The sequence below is a fragment of the Apteryx rowi genome, unplaced genomic scaffold (genome assembly GCF_003343035.1).
Source record: "Apteryx rowi isolate R43461 unplaced genomic scaffold, aptRow1 scaffold_191, whole genome shotgun sequence".
Lineage (NCBI taxonomy): Eukaryota > Metazoa > Chordata > Aves > Apterygiformes > Apterygidae > Apteryx > Apteryx rowi.
Window position 1 is genome coordinate 535,539 of NW_020448208.1, and position 16,940 is coordinate 552,478.

Here is a 16,940-nt window from a genome sequence, read left to right on the forward strand (position 1 = left end):
CCCTTATTAGAACTGGGTAGATTCTGCTTAGTATTGCTTATCTTTGACCACACTTTTGTTTTGGGATTGGGTTCTATTTATTAGTGCTGTGGAGTTGTTATTTCTGAACAGAAGAGTTTATTTTCTGAAGCAAAGGAGCCCTTTCCCATTCTTTTACTGCCAGTACTGGGGGATGCCCTGCAACTCTGCTGAGCAGCAGAGAAGAAAAGCTTTCATCTAGTGGGGAAGAGGCAGCATCAGGAAACAGCCTCTAGATAAGCAGATACTGCTAAGTAGGGAAGTAGGACAGATACCCTGAGAGAGCATCTGGCAGAGGAAGGGAAGCGAAATGAACCCTCCTTTCCAGAGAAAGCCAGAGAAGGACTTGTAGAGATCCAGCCCCTAGAAGAGCCAAAAGTTCTGAAACTCCATAACATTTAGGTGCTGAGCTCACACTGATTTTTCTAACCTTAGAGTGTTAGTTTAATTTGAGCTCCTTAATAGAGTCTCAGTCTAATTCAGGAACATAGTGGCATCAAAGAAACTTGACAATTTTAGCAGTTTTTTGCCCTTTTCCACCTCAGAATGACTTTTTCTGCTATTAGACCTAGAAAACAAAATGCTGATCTTGACAAAGCATGTTTGGTCCAATTTGACATATATGCTTACCTGTCTTTTCATCTATATACTTATATAGGCCATAACACCATAATATCAGAGAGCAAAAACAAACAAACAAAAAAAACCCAGAATGATATTTAATAAATTAAAGTTGTTTTATTCCTAAAATAGTGAGCTACATTCTCTCATTTCTTATTCAGTCACACGTTAAGACAGATTTGACCAGTTATTTTTAGTTAGAGATTTGGAGCAGCTAAAGTAAGAAATCCTCTTAATAAAAATAGGGGCTTTTTTWAAACTATCTTTTATACCAGTGTAATTCCACTGACTTCCCAAGGTTTCTTCCTAATACATTCTGATATGAAAGGAGTATCAGGTTGTGGGCATTTTTATTTTTCTTTATGCTGTGTGGGTAATGCTATCACTGTACTTAAATTGTTCTAATAAAGGAACTGTTTTGTGTAACTCTTCCTTTTTACTAGTTGATGATACACTACAATACGTAAGTAAATAAGTACCAAATAAGAATACATAATACAGTCACTACTTATTTTTCTGATGATGAGGATAGTTTTCTGGTTTTTGTAAAGCATCACAAGTCAGATTAGGTTTCCCATAAAGACTACAAGCTGAGTTAGAGTATGAAAGGAACAGGACAGGGTCAAGTCAGATGTACTCTGTAAATTTCAGCAGTTTTTATTTTTTTTTTGCTTTGAATGACAAGAAATATTAAACTTCTGTCTTTCAGGGGAATGTTTCTCAGTAATTTTTTTTTTTTTTTACCAGTAGCTTTCATATTTCAACCAGCTTTCATATTTTAACATGCTTTTGTTATTAAATAATGCAAGGTTGTAGGGGGGAGAGAGCATCTTTTATTAGACAAACTGATATCATTGGATAAAAAACAGACAAGCTTGCAGGTACAGAAACCCATCTTCAGTTTTGAAAGAGAAGCCAATTTCAGGTCAAATATAGGCCAGGGACAATTGTTTTGAGTTTAACTTTGTTATAGAGATGAGTTGGACAAATAGAGGAGAAAAAGATATCTGACACCTTGAAGCAGGTAAGGTGGTTAAGTGAAGGCAGAGATGATAAGGTTGTTAGTCCTGGTGGAATATAGAGAGGCAGATGTGTTGATGAGAGATGGGAACAGCAAGGGGTTTTACTGTAAGCAGAGTTTGAGGAAAAAATCTGAGTGTGGAGCTGTTGAATTTAAACCAGCAGCCACATGGGCCTGTTAGCTGGGCATGACTCTGGACTGCCACCAAAGGTGGTGGTTCAGCTTTCTCTGTTGTCAGAACACTGAAACAGGTTGCCTTGAGAGGCTGTGGAGTCTCCATCCTTGGAGATATTCAAAAGCCATCTGGACAGGGTCCTGGGCAACGTGCTCTAGGTGATGCTGCTTGAACAGGGGAGTTGGACTAGATGATCTCCAGAGGTCCCTTCCAACCTCAGTTGTTCTGTGATTCTCGCAGTGGGTGCTCGTTCTCACTGCCTGACTTGGGCCGGTGTAAACACCAGTGTGATCATCTGGTGAGCCAGATCAGGGAATGGATTTGGCTAAAAAGTAGCCTTTTTTTCTGCTGTGAGATCTAGCCAGGTGCCTTTGCTGGTCTGGCCCAGTGTGCAGCTCTGTGAGGCACAGCTGAAAGGGGGGTGAGAAGACAGCGCTTGACAGAAAGGCAGGACTGAGCACCCTGGCAGCCCTTCAGGCTTCTGCCAGGCTGAAGTGGTCGTGTGATTGTGGCCTGACATTTGATGAGAGAGTCAAGGCAAGGGACAAGAAAATTGAATAGCAGAAATCCAAATGCATGCAATTCAACAAATCCAACTGTACACTAAAATTTTGAAAGAGACTAATTGAATCRAGAACCAAAGTCTCATTTTCATAAGAACAGGATAAGCTATACTGGTCTGTTTCAATATCCTGTCTCCAACAGTGACCAAAAGTAGATGTGCAAAAAGTAATTTTAAGTCTTTAAATATTTAGGGGTTTCCTAAAGTTATAAAATATTTGTAAGTTTCTAAGGGTAGGAATTAATTCACTTAATAAAGGCATCTGAAAGTTAGTAGTCCAAGCTAGTTACTCTAGACTTTCAATGGTGAAAAATAGGCTGTCTGAAAAAGTGACTTAATCTCATACTGAAATAGGTGTTTATGCCTTCTGTTTAGGCCTGTGTCTCTCCATTGACTATAAAGGCAGCCTGGAGTGACTAACTCAGATTTAGGCAGTTAACTTTTAGACATCTGAAGTGATGTGAAATGAATCTCCCTCAAGTCTCCATGACTAGAAAACAAAACCGGCTTGCAGGAATGACCCTGAGTGCGGACCCAGGGCTGCCAGGGTGTGTTCCCAGCTGGCGTTTGGATGTAGGCACCTTGCTTGGGAAGGGAAAGGAAAGAGCTGAGTGGCTGCAAGCTCTGCCATGCTGCTTCACCTCCATGCCAGAAGGCAGCGTGTGACCTGTCTTACTTAGCCAGCATTGACACAGCCTTTGTCACTTGGAAATTAGGACTTCAAGTCCCTAAGCCTTAAAAATGTGAACCCTGGTGCAATTTCAAAAGTGCCTACATTGTACTGACTTTATTTTGAAAAGAATATGAGATTCTGCAGAAATTCTTATCTTTTAAAAGAGGTAATCCTTCTATATTTATCCAGGCGTTCATTCTCTGGGCATTTAATTCAAATGGAGATTATTCTTTTAAATGTTTGTATAGATCTCTGCTGTTCTTTATTTTTTATTCTCTGCTAAAATAATGCCTTGCTTTGGAAATGTGTTATGTTCTTAAAAAAAAGAAGTTATCAAGTTTAAGAAGCATTAGGAAACCTTTGTAACTCTTCCTTTTTTAAAATGAGATTCTGTTCACTGAAAACTGCAGCAAATTACTAGATGCTAGATATTTGAGTTCCCCAGGAAACTCTTACAACATTGAATTTGTGCTCACAAGCTGACCTTTCTTTCATTATATAAGAAAAAAGTGATCTTTATGAAGGTCACATAGAAGATAAGATCAACATGGTGGACTGGTAATTACATAAAGTAATGTTCAATCATTAGACAAATGTACAGTTGATCCTATGGCTTAGATGTGGGCGAGGAATATGATCTAACTTTACTGGTATAAAAGAAAGATACGACTTTTTCATGCTTCAGTTTTTGGGAACATACGTCTAAGCTTCAAGGACAGCTCTCGTTCTAAAGCCATCCTTCAGATTCTCAACTGTCTGATTTATTCTCATTGAACAAGGAAGGTAATATCTTTTAAAATTCTCTTTGCTGTTGAAGAGGATCAATTTCTTTTTTTTCTCCGTTCTTTTCCACTTCTCTCCAAAATTTTCTTCTCCTGCCTTTCAAAGTTTTTACTTTGCAAGTTAAACTAAAAGGTTGCGTTGGGACTAAAACATCTGTGCTTGGGGTTGAACTGGTTTTGTAAATAAAAGAAATGCTAGGTTCTAGAATTCTATAAAATGTTTACAGCTAAATAATGATATTTTTGTGATTTCTGCTTGGGTTCAATAATGCTTCATCAGTAACCTTGTGTTTTTCTCCAGGCCAACAGTATTTCTGCCTAATGTCAAATGTTAAACAATCCGTGGTACTAATGCATGTTTTAGAGTCTTTAAATTGCCAGTCATGATTAAATATGTTACGGGGGGAAAAAAAAAAAAAGATTTCTCAGTCTTCAGTGTTTTGCCAACAGGTTACTGTGTACATGACATAGGGCCATAAGCAAAGCACTGGCACTTTTTGTTCATTGTTGCTGTGGCAGAGCTATACATCACTGCTAAATATTCTAGAAAGGAATGAACAGAATATGCAAAATATTTAACTGTTGTGGAGTATGACTTCATCAGAGCCACCGTATAGAAGAGTATGCAGGGTCGTCCCAAGGTTATACTGAATACATTAGATTATTTCATACAGTCAATACAAAGGATGCCCATATAATAAAGTTTGCTGGCATGTCTGTAAAAAGGCAGACTGCAGAATTTGACTAAGGATTCTGATACAGTGGAGTTTGACATAAATGTAAAAACACCCGCAAAGTCTCAAGTGTACATGACAAGATGACCTGTTTGCAAATAAATATGATCAGCTGTCTTTATTATGATAACTGATAATATGATAACTTACAGAAAAAGAAAGGAAAAATATTTTAGCTAGTGAGATGAGACTTTAGGGGCTAGGGAAGATTTAAAAGTACCATCTTTTCAAAGATCTGCTAAAATTCATGCATTATATAATGTTCCAATAGCTTAAGAAAGATGATAACAACTAATAGAGCAATGTAAAAGCTTCCTTTGATTTAACGGTGAAGTTAGGAACTAGTGTGGATATTAACTGGGTTAGCATCATGGGCACTGTCAGAAAACCAAAGGCATTGAAGAGCATATTCATAAGACCATCAGCCAAAATCACTATCACATTAGAAGAGTAGAGAAGATCACATCTGGGTTTTGTTGACAGGTATCTTTGGTGTTTTTAGTATGAAACTGACAGTCTGACCCAATGGAAGAAGTGCAAAACTGCAATTTCAATTCCCCTTTTGGCTAATGTAGTTTAAACAGCTTCTCTGTGGAATTGCCTCAAACTCTTACAATATACCAAAGTATAACATTATGTGTTTTTTTTTTTGGGGGGGGGGGGAAAGGATAGTGAGTACCACCATGCCTTCAGCAAAGAGCGTGAGATCACAGAATAATCAGTCAAGGGCTGCAGTGTTATTATTGTGGGTGACATCTTATTAGAGAGCCGTTGGATCATCCAGATTATCAAAAGGCTCAGGCTGGTGCAGAATCAGGGTGTTTGGAAAAGGCTGTCAGTCTTATCCTGCTGGTAAATGAACCCTTCCAGCTGCCTCCTTTACTCTGGGGCATGCGTTAGTCAGCTCTGAGCCCTTGGGTGGAAAAGGACTTGAGGTTAAACTCTGTGATTTTGTCCCAATATAGGCAATTCTGCCAGCATCACATCACCCGTATGGTGCTGAAAAGAGTATTTGTGGTAAATAATCTTAAAAAAAAGTCTAACTCATTGGAGAGAGGGATCTGGTCAAATTATTCAGTGCAGCTTAATGGACATGACCTAACTCAGTTCAGTTCCTGAAACTTTTGGAAGGATCACACGAGGCTGCTGATCTAAACCCTGTGAAGGCCCACCTTTCTAATGGGGAGATGAGTTACTTTTGTCAAGGCAGCCAACCAGAGAGAGCTGGCAGCCTGCTTCCCAGAAACCTGAGAGGCTTAGTGAAGGAACTCCTGAGACTATTGTATTATCAGTTCTTTATTGTCCTGCATATTTTCACCGCAGTCACCTCAAATTCACTGGAGTCAGATTAAGCTGATTCGGGTCTGCTCTAAAGATTTGCGAGGAGGAAGGGGAACAGAAAGTTTGCCTCCTCGTGAGGTCTAGGCAGAAACTGGCTATCTGAATGCAGGGTGTTTTAAAGTAAAAGCCCATTTTTAAGGCTGCAACAAAGAAAGTGCCTTGCACAGCCCTGGTGGGGTAGTGCCTGCCCTGGCTGCCCTTTGGGATGCAGTGCTGCGTCGTACAGGCTCACTTGTTTTTCCGCACATCTCCAGTTTCATGTACCACCTGTTAGCTAGCATCAGAAAACTGTGTTTCTTGTACTCAACTGGGTTTTTGGTAAAGGCTCTAGCAGGAATGAGTAAGTACAGCATAGGTGCATAAGTTTATTGAACTGGCTTTTTGATACCTTTTACAAATGCTTCCAGTGCGTCCACAATTGCTAACAGTGTTTTTTCTTCAAATTCTATGCAAGCTGCTTTTAACTCACTTACCTTGGCTGTTTTGTGCCAGCATGAACTGATATGCTGTGCAGGTGGGAGGGGAAAACAGCTACTTGTATTCAACACCCAACCCCCTATGCATGGTCTTTGCTGCTCATTTTTGCAGCCTCGTTGGCCTTTTTGTCTTTCAGTTTAGCTGGGCTTCAGACCAGCCTCTTACCTCTAGTTTTTGCTGYCTTAAATAGAAAGGGGCTTGTTTCAACTTTTGTGCCTTCAGTCTGTTGGAGAATATCATGTGACTCTCTCTTGCTYGTAAGCCTCATTTCTTTCCACTTTGCTAACCCTGGGCAGGCACGGAGCTGAGTCCTTTTCTGTGTTCTTCTCATCCTGACTTTGATCTCAGCCTCATATCTGTTTGGGCATGATCTTTTTCTGATTGCTGCAAACCTGGAGCTCTCTCTGATTTTCTTTCCATCATTGTCCTGAGTTCAAAGCTACCTTGTATGGCCTATGTGCCACTATAATCTGAACTGCTACCTTTTATGACTGCTTTGTACATCTGTTTGCTCAATGAACCAATACCTGCTGACCTGTGTGTAGCAGTCATGTGTTCCCATGTATCTCTGGGAATTTGTGAAGCAGTGGAGTGTCCCTCTGCTAATCGATGTATTCCTTGCGCACATCCCAGTGCTCCAGGTTCACTCACCATCAGAAAATCATACAGGGCAAGTAGCTTCACTGCTTGGACCACCTCAGGTTTGTCTTCCTCCAGATGGGAGCAGGCATTATTTGAACATTTGCATCATTGTGGTACTTGTTGCAGGGATTCTGGTTGGTAGGTGCAAGATCTGAAAAGAAGTAGGTTGTCATTATGTGAAAGCTATCTTCATTTAATCATACTTTCCCCTTTGTCTTTCTCGGTCAGAGACATGAATGTTTTCTCTGATGGCTATCACATGCTTAAATGACCTCTATGCCAAATCTCAAGATTAATTTTTTCATTGTTGGCGTTATTGTCCTCCCCATATTTAGAAATATTTGGTGCCACAGGATGATCTCTCCCTGGAGAATCTTTGTCATGCATTAGCAGCGTTGACTGGTGTAGCTGGAAGAAAAGAAGGTCTTAAGCAGCAGAAGACTGAATACTTGCTAAACAGTAGCTTTCAGTATCTAAAATGTACAAATCAATCTTGACAGCTTGAGGCCTTATCCTGCACATCAGTATTTTGCACATTGTGCTCTTGTGTTACAGTTTCTGTCTTTAAAGTCAGCGTATCAGGTGGTCTGTGAAGACACAGAAGAAACTATTCAAAGGATCCAGTTGCAAGGTTTTGGCTTTAAGATGCTGTCTGTGCTGCCTGCAGTTCAGACATACCCCAAACAAGTTTTAAGTTAGCTTAAGGTACCGCTTAAGTGTGTAACTACAGAAGTAGGGAGATCTGCATGATCAGACAGCCTTTCTGAGAAGATAGGTAAATAGTTTGGCTATTAACTGCTCCGAGCTCCGCAGTGCTGCAGGTGGATTGTGACTGCTGCCTGAGGTGGTTGGTTTAAGCCAGCTAGGACGACTGCAACCAGTAAACCACATGCTGTTACACAGCAGCAAAACACCCTCTCCTCAGGGTGAATACGAACAGTGGTGAACTGCAAGTCCCTCACAGGATAATCTACAAGGGCAAGAAAGGTCCCTCTGTTGRAATGCGCTTGGTATCTCAGCAATAAAAAGACCTTGAAACAAAATCCTCAAACTGAGTCCCAGGCAAGCTTTGTTGGACAAAAGAGTGCTAGCTGTCTCTATTATCTACACAGATCACCCCGGATGTGGAATTTAATACTTTGGCATCATTTATATAGCACTTTTCTCCATGGACCCAATTACTTCACCATGGGATATAAATTGTTCCTATTAATTTCTAAAGGAAGGGCTGAGGTCTATGCATTGCCAGAAAAGTCTCTTTTTAAGGGGGAAGTTCTGTTTTCTGAGTGAGAGACTGGACCAAAACTGTCTTTGACTGGGCACATAAAAATTGCCGGTGAAATAAGGAAGCTCAGTGTTGGAAAAGGAAGGTTACAAGCTTTATGCCTAAGATACATGTTTTTAAAACAAGATCTGAAGTGAGGTTCAGTATTTTGTTTTGTGTATTCATAGTTCGGTTTAATTCAGGATTTTTAAAAGTAGCATTAGTTAATGAGATGTTCATAACATGAAAATCTCAAAAAGTGTGTGCCATCTTTACAGTTGTTTTAGCCTAACTCAGATCCCACCTGGCTTTCCAAAAAGGGAGGTCCTCCTAGTCATGCCACAGAAGTGTAGGAGTTCTCTGACTGAAAAGAAACAGTTCTTTAAGACCAGTCTCCTGCCTCTTACCAGGCTGGCACAAAATGCTTCAAAATAATTTAAAAGGTCCTGTGGTAGTTTCTAAAAAGCATCTTGCCTCTCTGCATGTAGCCTTTAATTACGTAGTACATCTGCAGTTCAGACAGGAAGAGAACCAAGATTTCATTTCCTCCTCCATGAATTCTTATTGTGAATGATAATGATAAAAAGTAAATTTATTAAAAAAAAAAAATGAGCAGAGAGTTTGGAATGATATTCCAAGCCTTGGCTTCTGTGTTCTGTACCTGCAGTGTTATGGTTCCTGCAGTTATTCATATCAGAGATGTGCATTACCCTGTGGTACAGATTTGATCTGGATCAAATATAGCCACGCGATGGCATTTTTGTTAAACTACCCTGGGAGTATGTGATATGGTATTTATGGCCGCTTCATCTTGTGCAGTAGTTGCAGATGGACAGATGATACAGTGCAGCATATAGCCCTCCAGCACAAAATTAGGCTGTTGAAAAGATTTTTAAAAATTTGAGCCAAATAGAGTGCTTATACCAGACCAGCTTTTTGTATTCTTATCTGTTACTTGGAACCCAAAAGCCAATTTACTGTGTCAGTAAAACAAAACCTAAAAGAAACCCCAGCCCAGAAGTTTGCAGTGACTCCGGATGTCCTCTGGTTCTTCCACCACTGCGCTGCCCTGCCAAGGCCTCGGCGTGATGCCGGTGTCCTGGGGCTGTTCAAAGCCCTCTTGAGCCGCCCCTTGGCACCACTGCTCCTTGGGCCCTCCGCAGCACAGCATGCTCTGCCTCTCCCCTTGCCCCAGAGCTTGCTGCCTTCCTGAGAGGCACATATTCCACCACATGGGATCAAGGTTACTTGCGGGGTGGTTTTCTATAATTGCATAGACCAGAGGAGCTTTCTTCTACCTAGGGACAGGACTGTGAAAATCTCTTTATGGGGATTTAGGTGCTAAAGAGGTCAGTGTATGGACAAATATCTGACTCTTGGCTCAGGATATTATGTCCCATGTGAAATTATTTTCCCTGAAAATGGTATATTTTCCCTGAAATTRGTCTTTTCGTGGCTCAGATTCTAGAGATTGTTTTGCCTTCTCCATAATCATTTGCTGGCTTTATCCAGTCTACCGTAAATATTAGGCAGTTACAGCATTTGAAGTTAATGTGCTGTGGTTTATGTTAATATTCAGAAAAGCACCATTTTATTATGATGGTGATAAAGACAATTTTCTGAGGCTGTAAAATACACATCAGTGTACTACATTTTTGGTTTCTGGTCCTGGTTCTAAATTGTCTCCATTACTTGCTTTGAATGCTGCATCAGTATGCAGCTTTGATACTTGTACTGTATCCAATGCAAAATAGTCCTTTAAAAATGTGTTTATTTGTATTTCCAGAAGAATCATGGATTACTACGGGAAGTATGCAGCTGTCACTTTGGCCATTTTGTCTGTATTTCTGCATCTTCTTCATTCTTTCCCAGATGGAGAGTTCCTCATGCAGGGTAAGCTGCTTTCAACATTCAGAAATAGGACAATTTTTTATAAAGATCATTAATTAATCTTTCACAACAAATCTTAACATTTAGTTGCATTTATTGGCACTGAGATATGAAGATATAATGAACCAAGACAATTTTGCCATAAGTATGCTTCCTATTTCTTCTCTAAACTTGGTTTTTGCAGGTCAGAAATCTTTCCCAGATGACAATGCTCTCATGTTAATGTGGGTAATCTTAATCCCTGAAATATTTTCAGATGCAAATGTTTTAATTTTTTTTGTACTTGGCAACTTTGTAGCATCAAGAATGGCAGAACCATAGCTTCTCTTCATAATGTTCAGAATATATTTCTGCTATAGACCCCAGGATGTGGGATGTTGACATTGTAACATTCTACAGAAGAGGCATATTACAACCATTTTAGAGGGACTTTGAGTGTTTTTTTTTTTTTAGTTTTGTGAAATTAATCTCATGTGTATAAATACAGCAAGAAGTATGACCTTTATTTCTGCTGTAGCACCTTGCACTGGATTAAAGGGTAGGAACACTGTGGTGCGACCCTAGAAACTTCATTCTATGTCAAAGAAGGAATTCCCARTACAGACATTGCTGCAAGGAGAAGTTTTGCTCTGAAGGACCCCTTGTGCTGGAGTCAGGGCTAGGATGGATATACTGAGGCAAAGTCATAGTATGCAACAGCATTCACTAGAGATTCCTGGCAGTATGTCAGTCTATAATTCACACTGGAGAGATTTCCATAATTCAGGCTGATCACTCCTTTCTCTCCTGCACCTTGATACACCATCCCTGTGACTTCTATATTGCAGCTCTTAAAGATGCAGCAAAAATCTTTACTCCTGGATCTTGTCTATGAAAGCTGTAAAAGTCTGCAATTTTTCTCAAATATTTTTTTCCATAAAATCTGCACATAAAGAAAGGCTGGTAGAATTTCATGTATATTTTATGATCATTGATTCACTGACTCCTTAGTGGCCTCATTCAGATCAGTTTTAAGCTTATCCCCTTCTCTTCTTGACTTCATTCTGGAGTGACCACATCACTTACGAATGAGAAGGTGATTGTGTTAATGAGGCCACATTTCAGTGATGCAGTTAGACACCTGCATAGTTCTGGTTAAATTAATCCCTATTCAGTAAAGTGGTTAAGCATATACTCGATGTTAGAGGTAGCCAGACTTCATGACACAGATGATATCTTTTGTCCCAACCCAATACATGTGAGGCTGCTTCAGTTCGTTGTTCCCAGATCCAGCCAGAAGTGAGGCTGAGCATGTATTCCTAATAAGGGCACATGCATGCACTCCTTACTAACAAGGCCAGCCACACAGATCAACACACAGAGAAAACAGTGCCTTTATCAACACCCACTCAAAAAACATCAGCACTCGCATAAATATGAACAACATGACTTGATCCTGTTTCTCCCCTCTGGCTGATCAGGATTGAGGTCTGCTAGTGTTCATACATGCAGACACAGTATTGGTCTATCCAGTAGCTAGTCCTAGATACTCAGTCAGCTCTGTCTAGTAGCTGGCCCTAAGACCCTGGTCTCTCCCAGTTGCACCTGGACCTGCAAGACCTTTGRGATCATGGCCTGTTACTCCAGTGGCTGACACTCAGACCTCTCCTCATACGTGCCCAATAGTCCAGCCTGATGTTTGCTAGCAGGTACACACACAGAGAGGCTCAAAATAGAGTGCACCACAAAAAAAGATGGTTAGAAATAGGAGTTAATAAGAATATATGATAGACTGTGGTGATAAAGCACAGGGCTCAGACAAGTGTACTGACCAGCAATCTGTTTACATGCAACTGTCCCCTTTTATCCCCTTTTCCTTCTGTTTTCCCATGCTTGTTCCTCCCCTATCCTCCTTGATCCCTTTCTTTCCCCATCCTTGGTCATTCCCCTAAAAATCCCATAAAAGAAGTTTTGCACATTCCCACAATTCCCTTAAAACACTCTATAACAAGATTTACACAATCCTCAAATTCTTTTCCCTCTGCATCCCATAATAAACCCCTCACCACTTTAGGCAATCGCCCTTTCAGTCCACAAAGCTTTGCAGGGAGAACGCTTGTTTGGGTGTCTCATTTTGGTGGCTTCCCACCAGGGACAACAGGCTAAACCTTCTCCTTTGATGGTCTTAGAAGTCATGTGGTCCATTTTCACTGATCAGGTTAGAAGGGTTTCTCTGCCTCTCACCATTCCTCTCATCATTGCTGGGTTTCTGTGTTCACTGTAATTAGCCTTTACTTATGTAACCTAACACGTAAACACTTCTGTTAAAACCCTGTTTTCACACTTAAAATGATTTGATTTTCAATGGTGTTGAGCATTTACCTTCTGCCAGTTGGATTCCTTTAATAAATGTCAAACTGAATATAGAAAAATCTGAGCTACAAAAATCTCATAATCGCTGGTCATTTCTAAAATTCTTGATCACAGAATCTTGCCTGAAAATAGACAATGCCTAAGAAGTGCTACAAATACTGCTGCTGCTATTTAGCTATCTAAAGATAATAGCAAGTGTTTAGGGAGAGCTAGTGTAATAGATGTACAAAAAAAACCAACTATCAACAACATTAAGTTAGAAAAAAAAAAACACGGTAATGCTTGAGCTTTACCTGGAAAGCCACTCTCCAAGTAATTTTATAAATGGTGTGTGTTGCAGAGTTCAAGGACTTAAAAGGAGGAGAGCTTTTGTTTCTGTTCTTTTCTGTTCTGAAAATGTCAAGCAGCAGAACGCGACTGGTACTTCCTCCTACCATCTGCCCTTTCCTTTTCTTTTTGGAAATAAAAATACAGCTAGAGATGAGGTAAAAATCTCTTCCTTATGTATCTATGGCAGGTTGTCCAGAGTGCAAGCTAGGGGAAAACAGATTCTTCTCAAAGCCAGGAGCACCCATTTACCAGTGCACTGGATGTTGTTTCTCACGGGCCTATCCCACGCCAATGAGGTCAAAGAAGACAATGCTAGTTCCAAAGAACATTACGTCAGAAGCAACGTGCTGTGTAGCAAAGGCTTTTACCAAGGTAAGGATGTGAATAAGACCAGTTTAAGCTAGTTGTAGGATACAATATTTAACTATATCAGTGAATAGAAAACAACATAGTTTTGCTGGAGGACACTGAACAACTGTTTGAGGAAAACATCCTTGGCATTTATGTCCTTTGCACTTGAGTTCTTTTCTTTTTCTAAAGAGGAAATGTAAGTGTCAACCAGTACAGGGTCTGAAATTCAGCTGGGATATGGAGATTAGTGCAGTGCCATAGACTTCAGTGAAACTACTTTGATTCACATCACCTGAAGATCTGGTGCTAAATACATGTTCTCCGTTGTTTTTAACTCTCCTGGATGAGCACCTTCTCCTTAAATGTCATGCAGTGTGCGTTTGATTTTAATCAGTGATTTTCCTTGCTTCTTTCCTGCATAGTCAGGAGTCCTGTGGGAAGGCAACTGGTCAGTATTATCAATTACATTTTTGGGAGTGAGGGACCAAAACCATCTGTACTCATTAGATTAAGGAGGATTATGTTTACTTTTAACTGTATAACACAAGAAGGAACTATAAACATATGTAACTACTTACAGCATTGAACAGCCTCATCTGGAATGTTCTACTAGAGATTCTGCTAAAGCTGATTATTTTAGGGGTGATTCAGCTACAGATGAAGAAACTTTAACTTTGATGTAGGGAAGGGTGAGATAGTTGATATGAGCTAAGGTATCTATCTTACAGTGATCTGAATCAGGCTCATCGAGTGTATTGGCTAGAGGCTCGGTTCAGTTACCCACTCATAGAGATTTGGTGCCATTTGAGCTACCCTAGGGTATTCAAGGCATCTGCATGTGGCTGGCAGACATGGAACCTGTGGAAGACCTTTTGGAGTGGCAGCTGGAGGCTAGGTGGGATTGCCCACCTAGGTGTCGGTCGACATCTCTGTGCTGGCAACTGAACAGAACCTGAACACCTGACTCACTTGTAGACACCTACAGTTTGGTTATCTTAATCTATAGGTCAGCCCATGCTGGATCTTCATCTCAGTAGCGGATAGTTCTTTTTTTAGATCACCAACATTATACTTTCCCTCAGGCAATACTAGAATTTGGTTGAGATTAAAAATAAAAACGGCTCACATTTTTAATATTTTCATGGTCTCCACATGAAAAATTCTAAAGAGAATTCCTGATTTTTTTATAGCTTGGGTACTTGACACTTTCAAAAAAGAGACACTTTAGGAAATTAAGGACACCAAACTGCAGGTCACTATTGAAACCCTTCTAATTATGGCTCTGAAAGCCACTGATGATGCAGTTCTACCAAATGGCATTCAGATGCTGTTCTAGTACACATATCCAAAGGGCTTGTGTGCTGCTTGGGTTTAAGAAAAAGGCTTCAGAAATCTTTTTCTTGAGAATGCTGTTTTAACAGTGTAGCTAATTATAATAATTTGTTACGTGTGTGTTTTCTTTTTTTCAGATTACCCTTAAGGACAATGTGAAGATAGAGAACCATACAGATTGTCACTGCAGCACCTGCTACTATCATAAATCCTAAAGCCGTTCCCTTTATTAATGATCAAGGATAATGGTGAATGGAATATTTGTTTTTCAGCTTCTATAGCACTACTGTGTAAAATCTTATGTTTTCTGGTCAAGATATTGAGTAGACCTTCCAATAAGATGGATGGCTGTTTTATTTTCTCTTTGCTTCTTCGTGCATTTAAGTAAGTTTAATTATTTCCATTAGGGATAAAATACAGCACTTGCATGACAACCAAAGGCTTGATCTATTTTTAAAATAAACTGTCAGTTAAATCATCAATGTTTCTTGAGAAAAAATGATGATTTAATAGCTTAAAACATAAAGAAAAGATTTTGCTGGAGTTAATTTCTAGTTTGTTTTTTTTAGGAGATGGAGGAAAGGAAGAAGGGAGGAATGGGAAAGTGGACAGAAAAAGAAGCAATAATTTCTTCTTATTCTTTTAGTGATGTTTAGATTTTTTTGAAGATCCACATTTTTGTTTCTCCCATTTCTCCTATTTTTTCTTTTCCTTGTGGGCAGAAAGTTTAATGGTATATGATCTATTCACAGTGCTCTGTCTTTCTATGCCATCTTTTATTTTTCTTTGAACTTATTCTCCTCCCATATAGATAAATGGATGCACGATCAGTTGCTGTAGAGGATTTGTACAATTTGGTGTAGCAATGGTGAAAAAGAGAAGTGCTATTAGCTATTTAGCTATTTAAGGTATGTCTGAGAAGCATGGTATAGGGCTTCATTAAGTCCCAAATGCAGTCTGGTAGCTCCAAGTATACAAATGTGTAAGGGAGGGTGTATGTTAGGCCAGAAGTGGACCTCAGAATATGTGTTCAGAAGACATGACCTTAAAATCTTGAACTGGGATTTTAGAGATAGCACTTGCTCAGTTGTAGTGGGTTGGAGTAGTGCCTGTGGAGGAACTGTTTGCCAGTCTGGAGCTTGCCCAGGGGACCTGAGGTAAATGAGTTCTGTTTCTCTTAGCCCTGATGTCTGGAATGAGAACATCAGTCCTTCTATGATTGTAAATGTGCTGTGCTGAAAAGCCTCAGATATATTTGCAAGAGGGTTCCCTACAGCAGATGCTGTGAAGGTAGCACTAAGAAACCTTTGCAGAGCTTCTCATGGGGACATGGAAGATTGCCTGGGGTGAGGCTGTGAGGGTGGCTAGTCTGTCTTAGGGCTTAGCCACAGCTGGTGTCTATTGCAATACTAAATGACTGCAGTGGTTTAGACAGACCTCCAGGGCTAAGTTATGATGACGCCCTGGAGCAGCCCAGGGCTGGCAGGATCTGCTGATATTTTAAATCCACTATTCATACACTCTTTCTATCTACTGGAATGCAAATTCTGTGCTGTCTTCTAAGAATGCAATTATGGGGCTTTGTGGAAGAGAAAAGACTTCTTCTCATAGATACGGGAGGTCCAGTTCTGATTCTCAGAGAAACATTATTCAGCAAATGTCCACATCTTAGTAACTTAATCCCCATGCCTTATGCCACTGATTCAGTCTCTTCTCCTGGGAACCACCAGTCTGGTCCAGTCCCATGTCCCAGGGCAGGATCAGCTACGACTTGCCATTCTTGGGAGATGTTTTGACTGACTTGCTCCTGAAAACTTCCAGTTGTGGATTCTGAAATCTGCCAAGGATACTGATCTAGCTGCATCACTGTTCTTACCATGCTGTAAAGTTTCACTCTTCTGGAAAGTTTTTCCTGATTATTTTATCTAAATCTTGTTTGCTTCAACATTACATCTGGTCAAAGGGGAGGCAGTCCACTAGGGTCATGAGGATGAGTTTAATAACATTGCAGCACAGCTTTGCACAATGAGAAGTCTAATTTCTCATTCTGGATCATCACTCAAGACATTATGGGAATACATGTGGTATCATTCTGAACCATCTCCCTGTCTCACCACAGGCATTGGGAATAATTCACATAGCCCCTAAAGCTGACTCACAACTCYAAGCTGTTTTATTAGACATGATTGATGCAGGTACTTTTGCAAGGAAGCCAGGTCCTGCCTGGGATTTCTAGGCAATGAGAAAGGAGCAATCAGAAGCTGAAAGCTGATTACCTTTGGGAATGGTATCACATTTTCTCATAACTAACAGGACTGAAATGGAGAGCAGGGAAACATGCTCTCTGAAGTTCACTTGCAGTGGAGCTGTGCCTT

General features: G+C 40.2%; 1 protein-coding gene across 3 annotated transcripts in view; it reads left to right on the plus strand.

Annotated features, from left to right (window-relative positions):
- The window catches only part of CGA (glycoprotein hormones, alpha polypeptide), a 34,452-nt gene extending 19,339 nt beyond the window's left edge, over positions 1 to 15,113 (plus strand). For all 3 annotated transcript variants that reach the window (XM_026062652.1, XM_026062654.1, XM_026062653.1), the window contains exons 2-4: positions 10,097 to 10,203; positions 13,070 to 13,254; positions 14,703 to 15,113. In XM_026062652.1, coding sequence (XP_025918437.1) covers positions 10,104 to 10,203; positions 13,070 to 13,254; positions 14,703 to 14,780 — 363 coding nt within the window. In that variant the 5' untranslated portion in view covers positions 10,097 to 10,103 and the 3' untranslated portion in view covers positions 14,781 to 15,113. The remainder of the gene's footprint in view (positions 1 to 10,096; positions 10,204 to 13,069; positions 13,255 to 14,702) is intronic.
- The last annotated feature ends 1,827 nt before the right edge of the window (positions 15,114 to 16,940 follow it).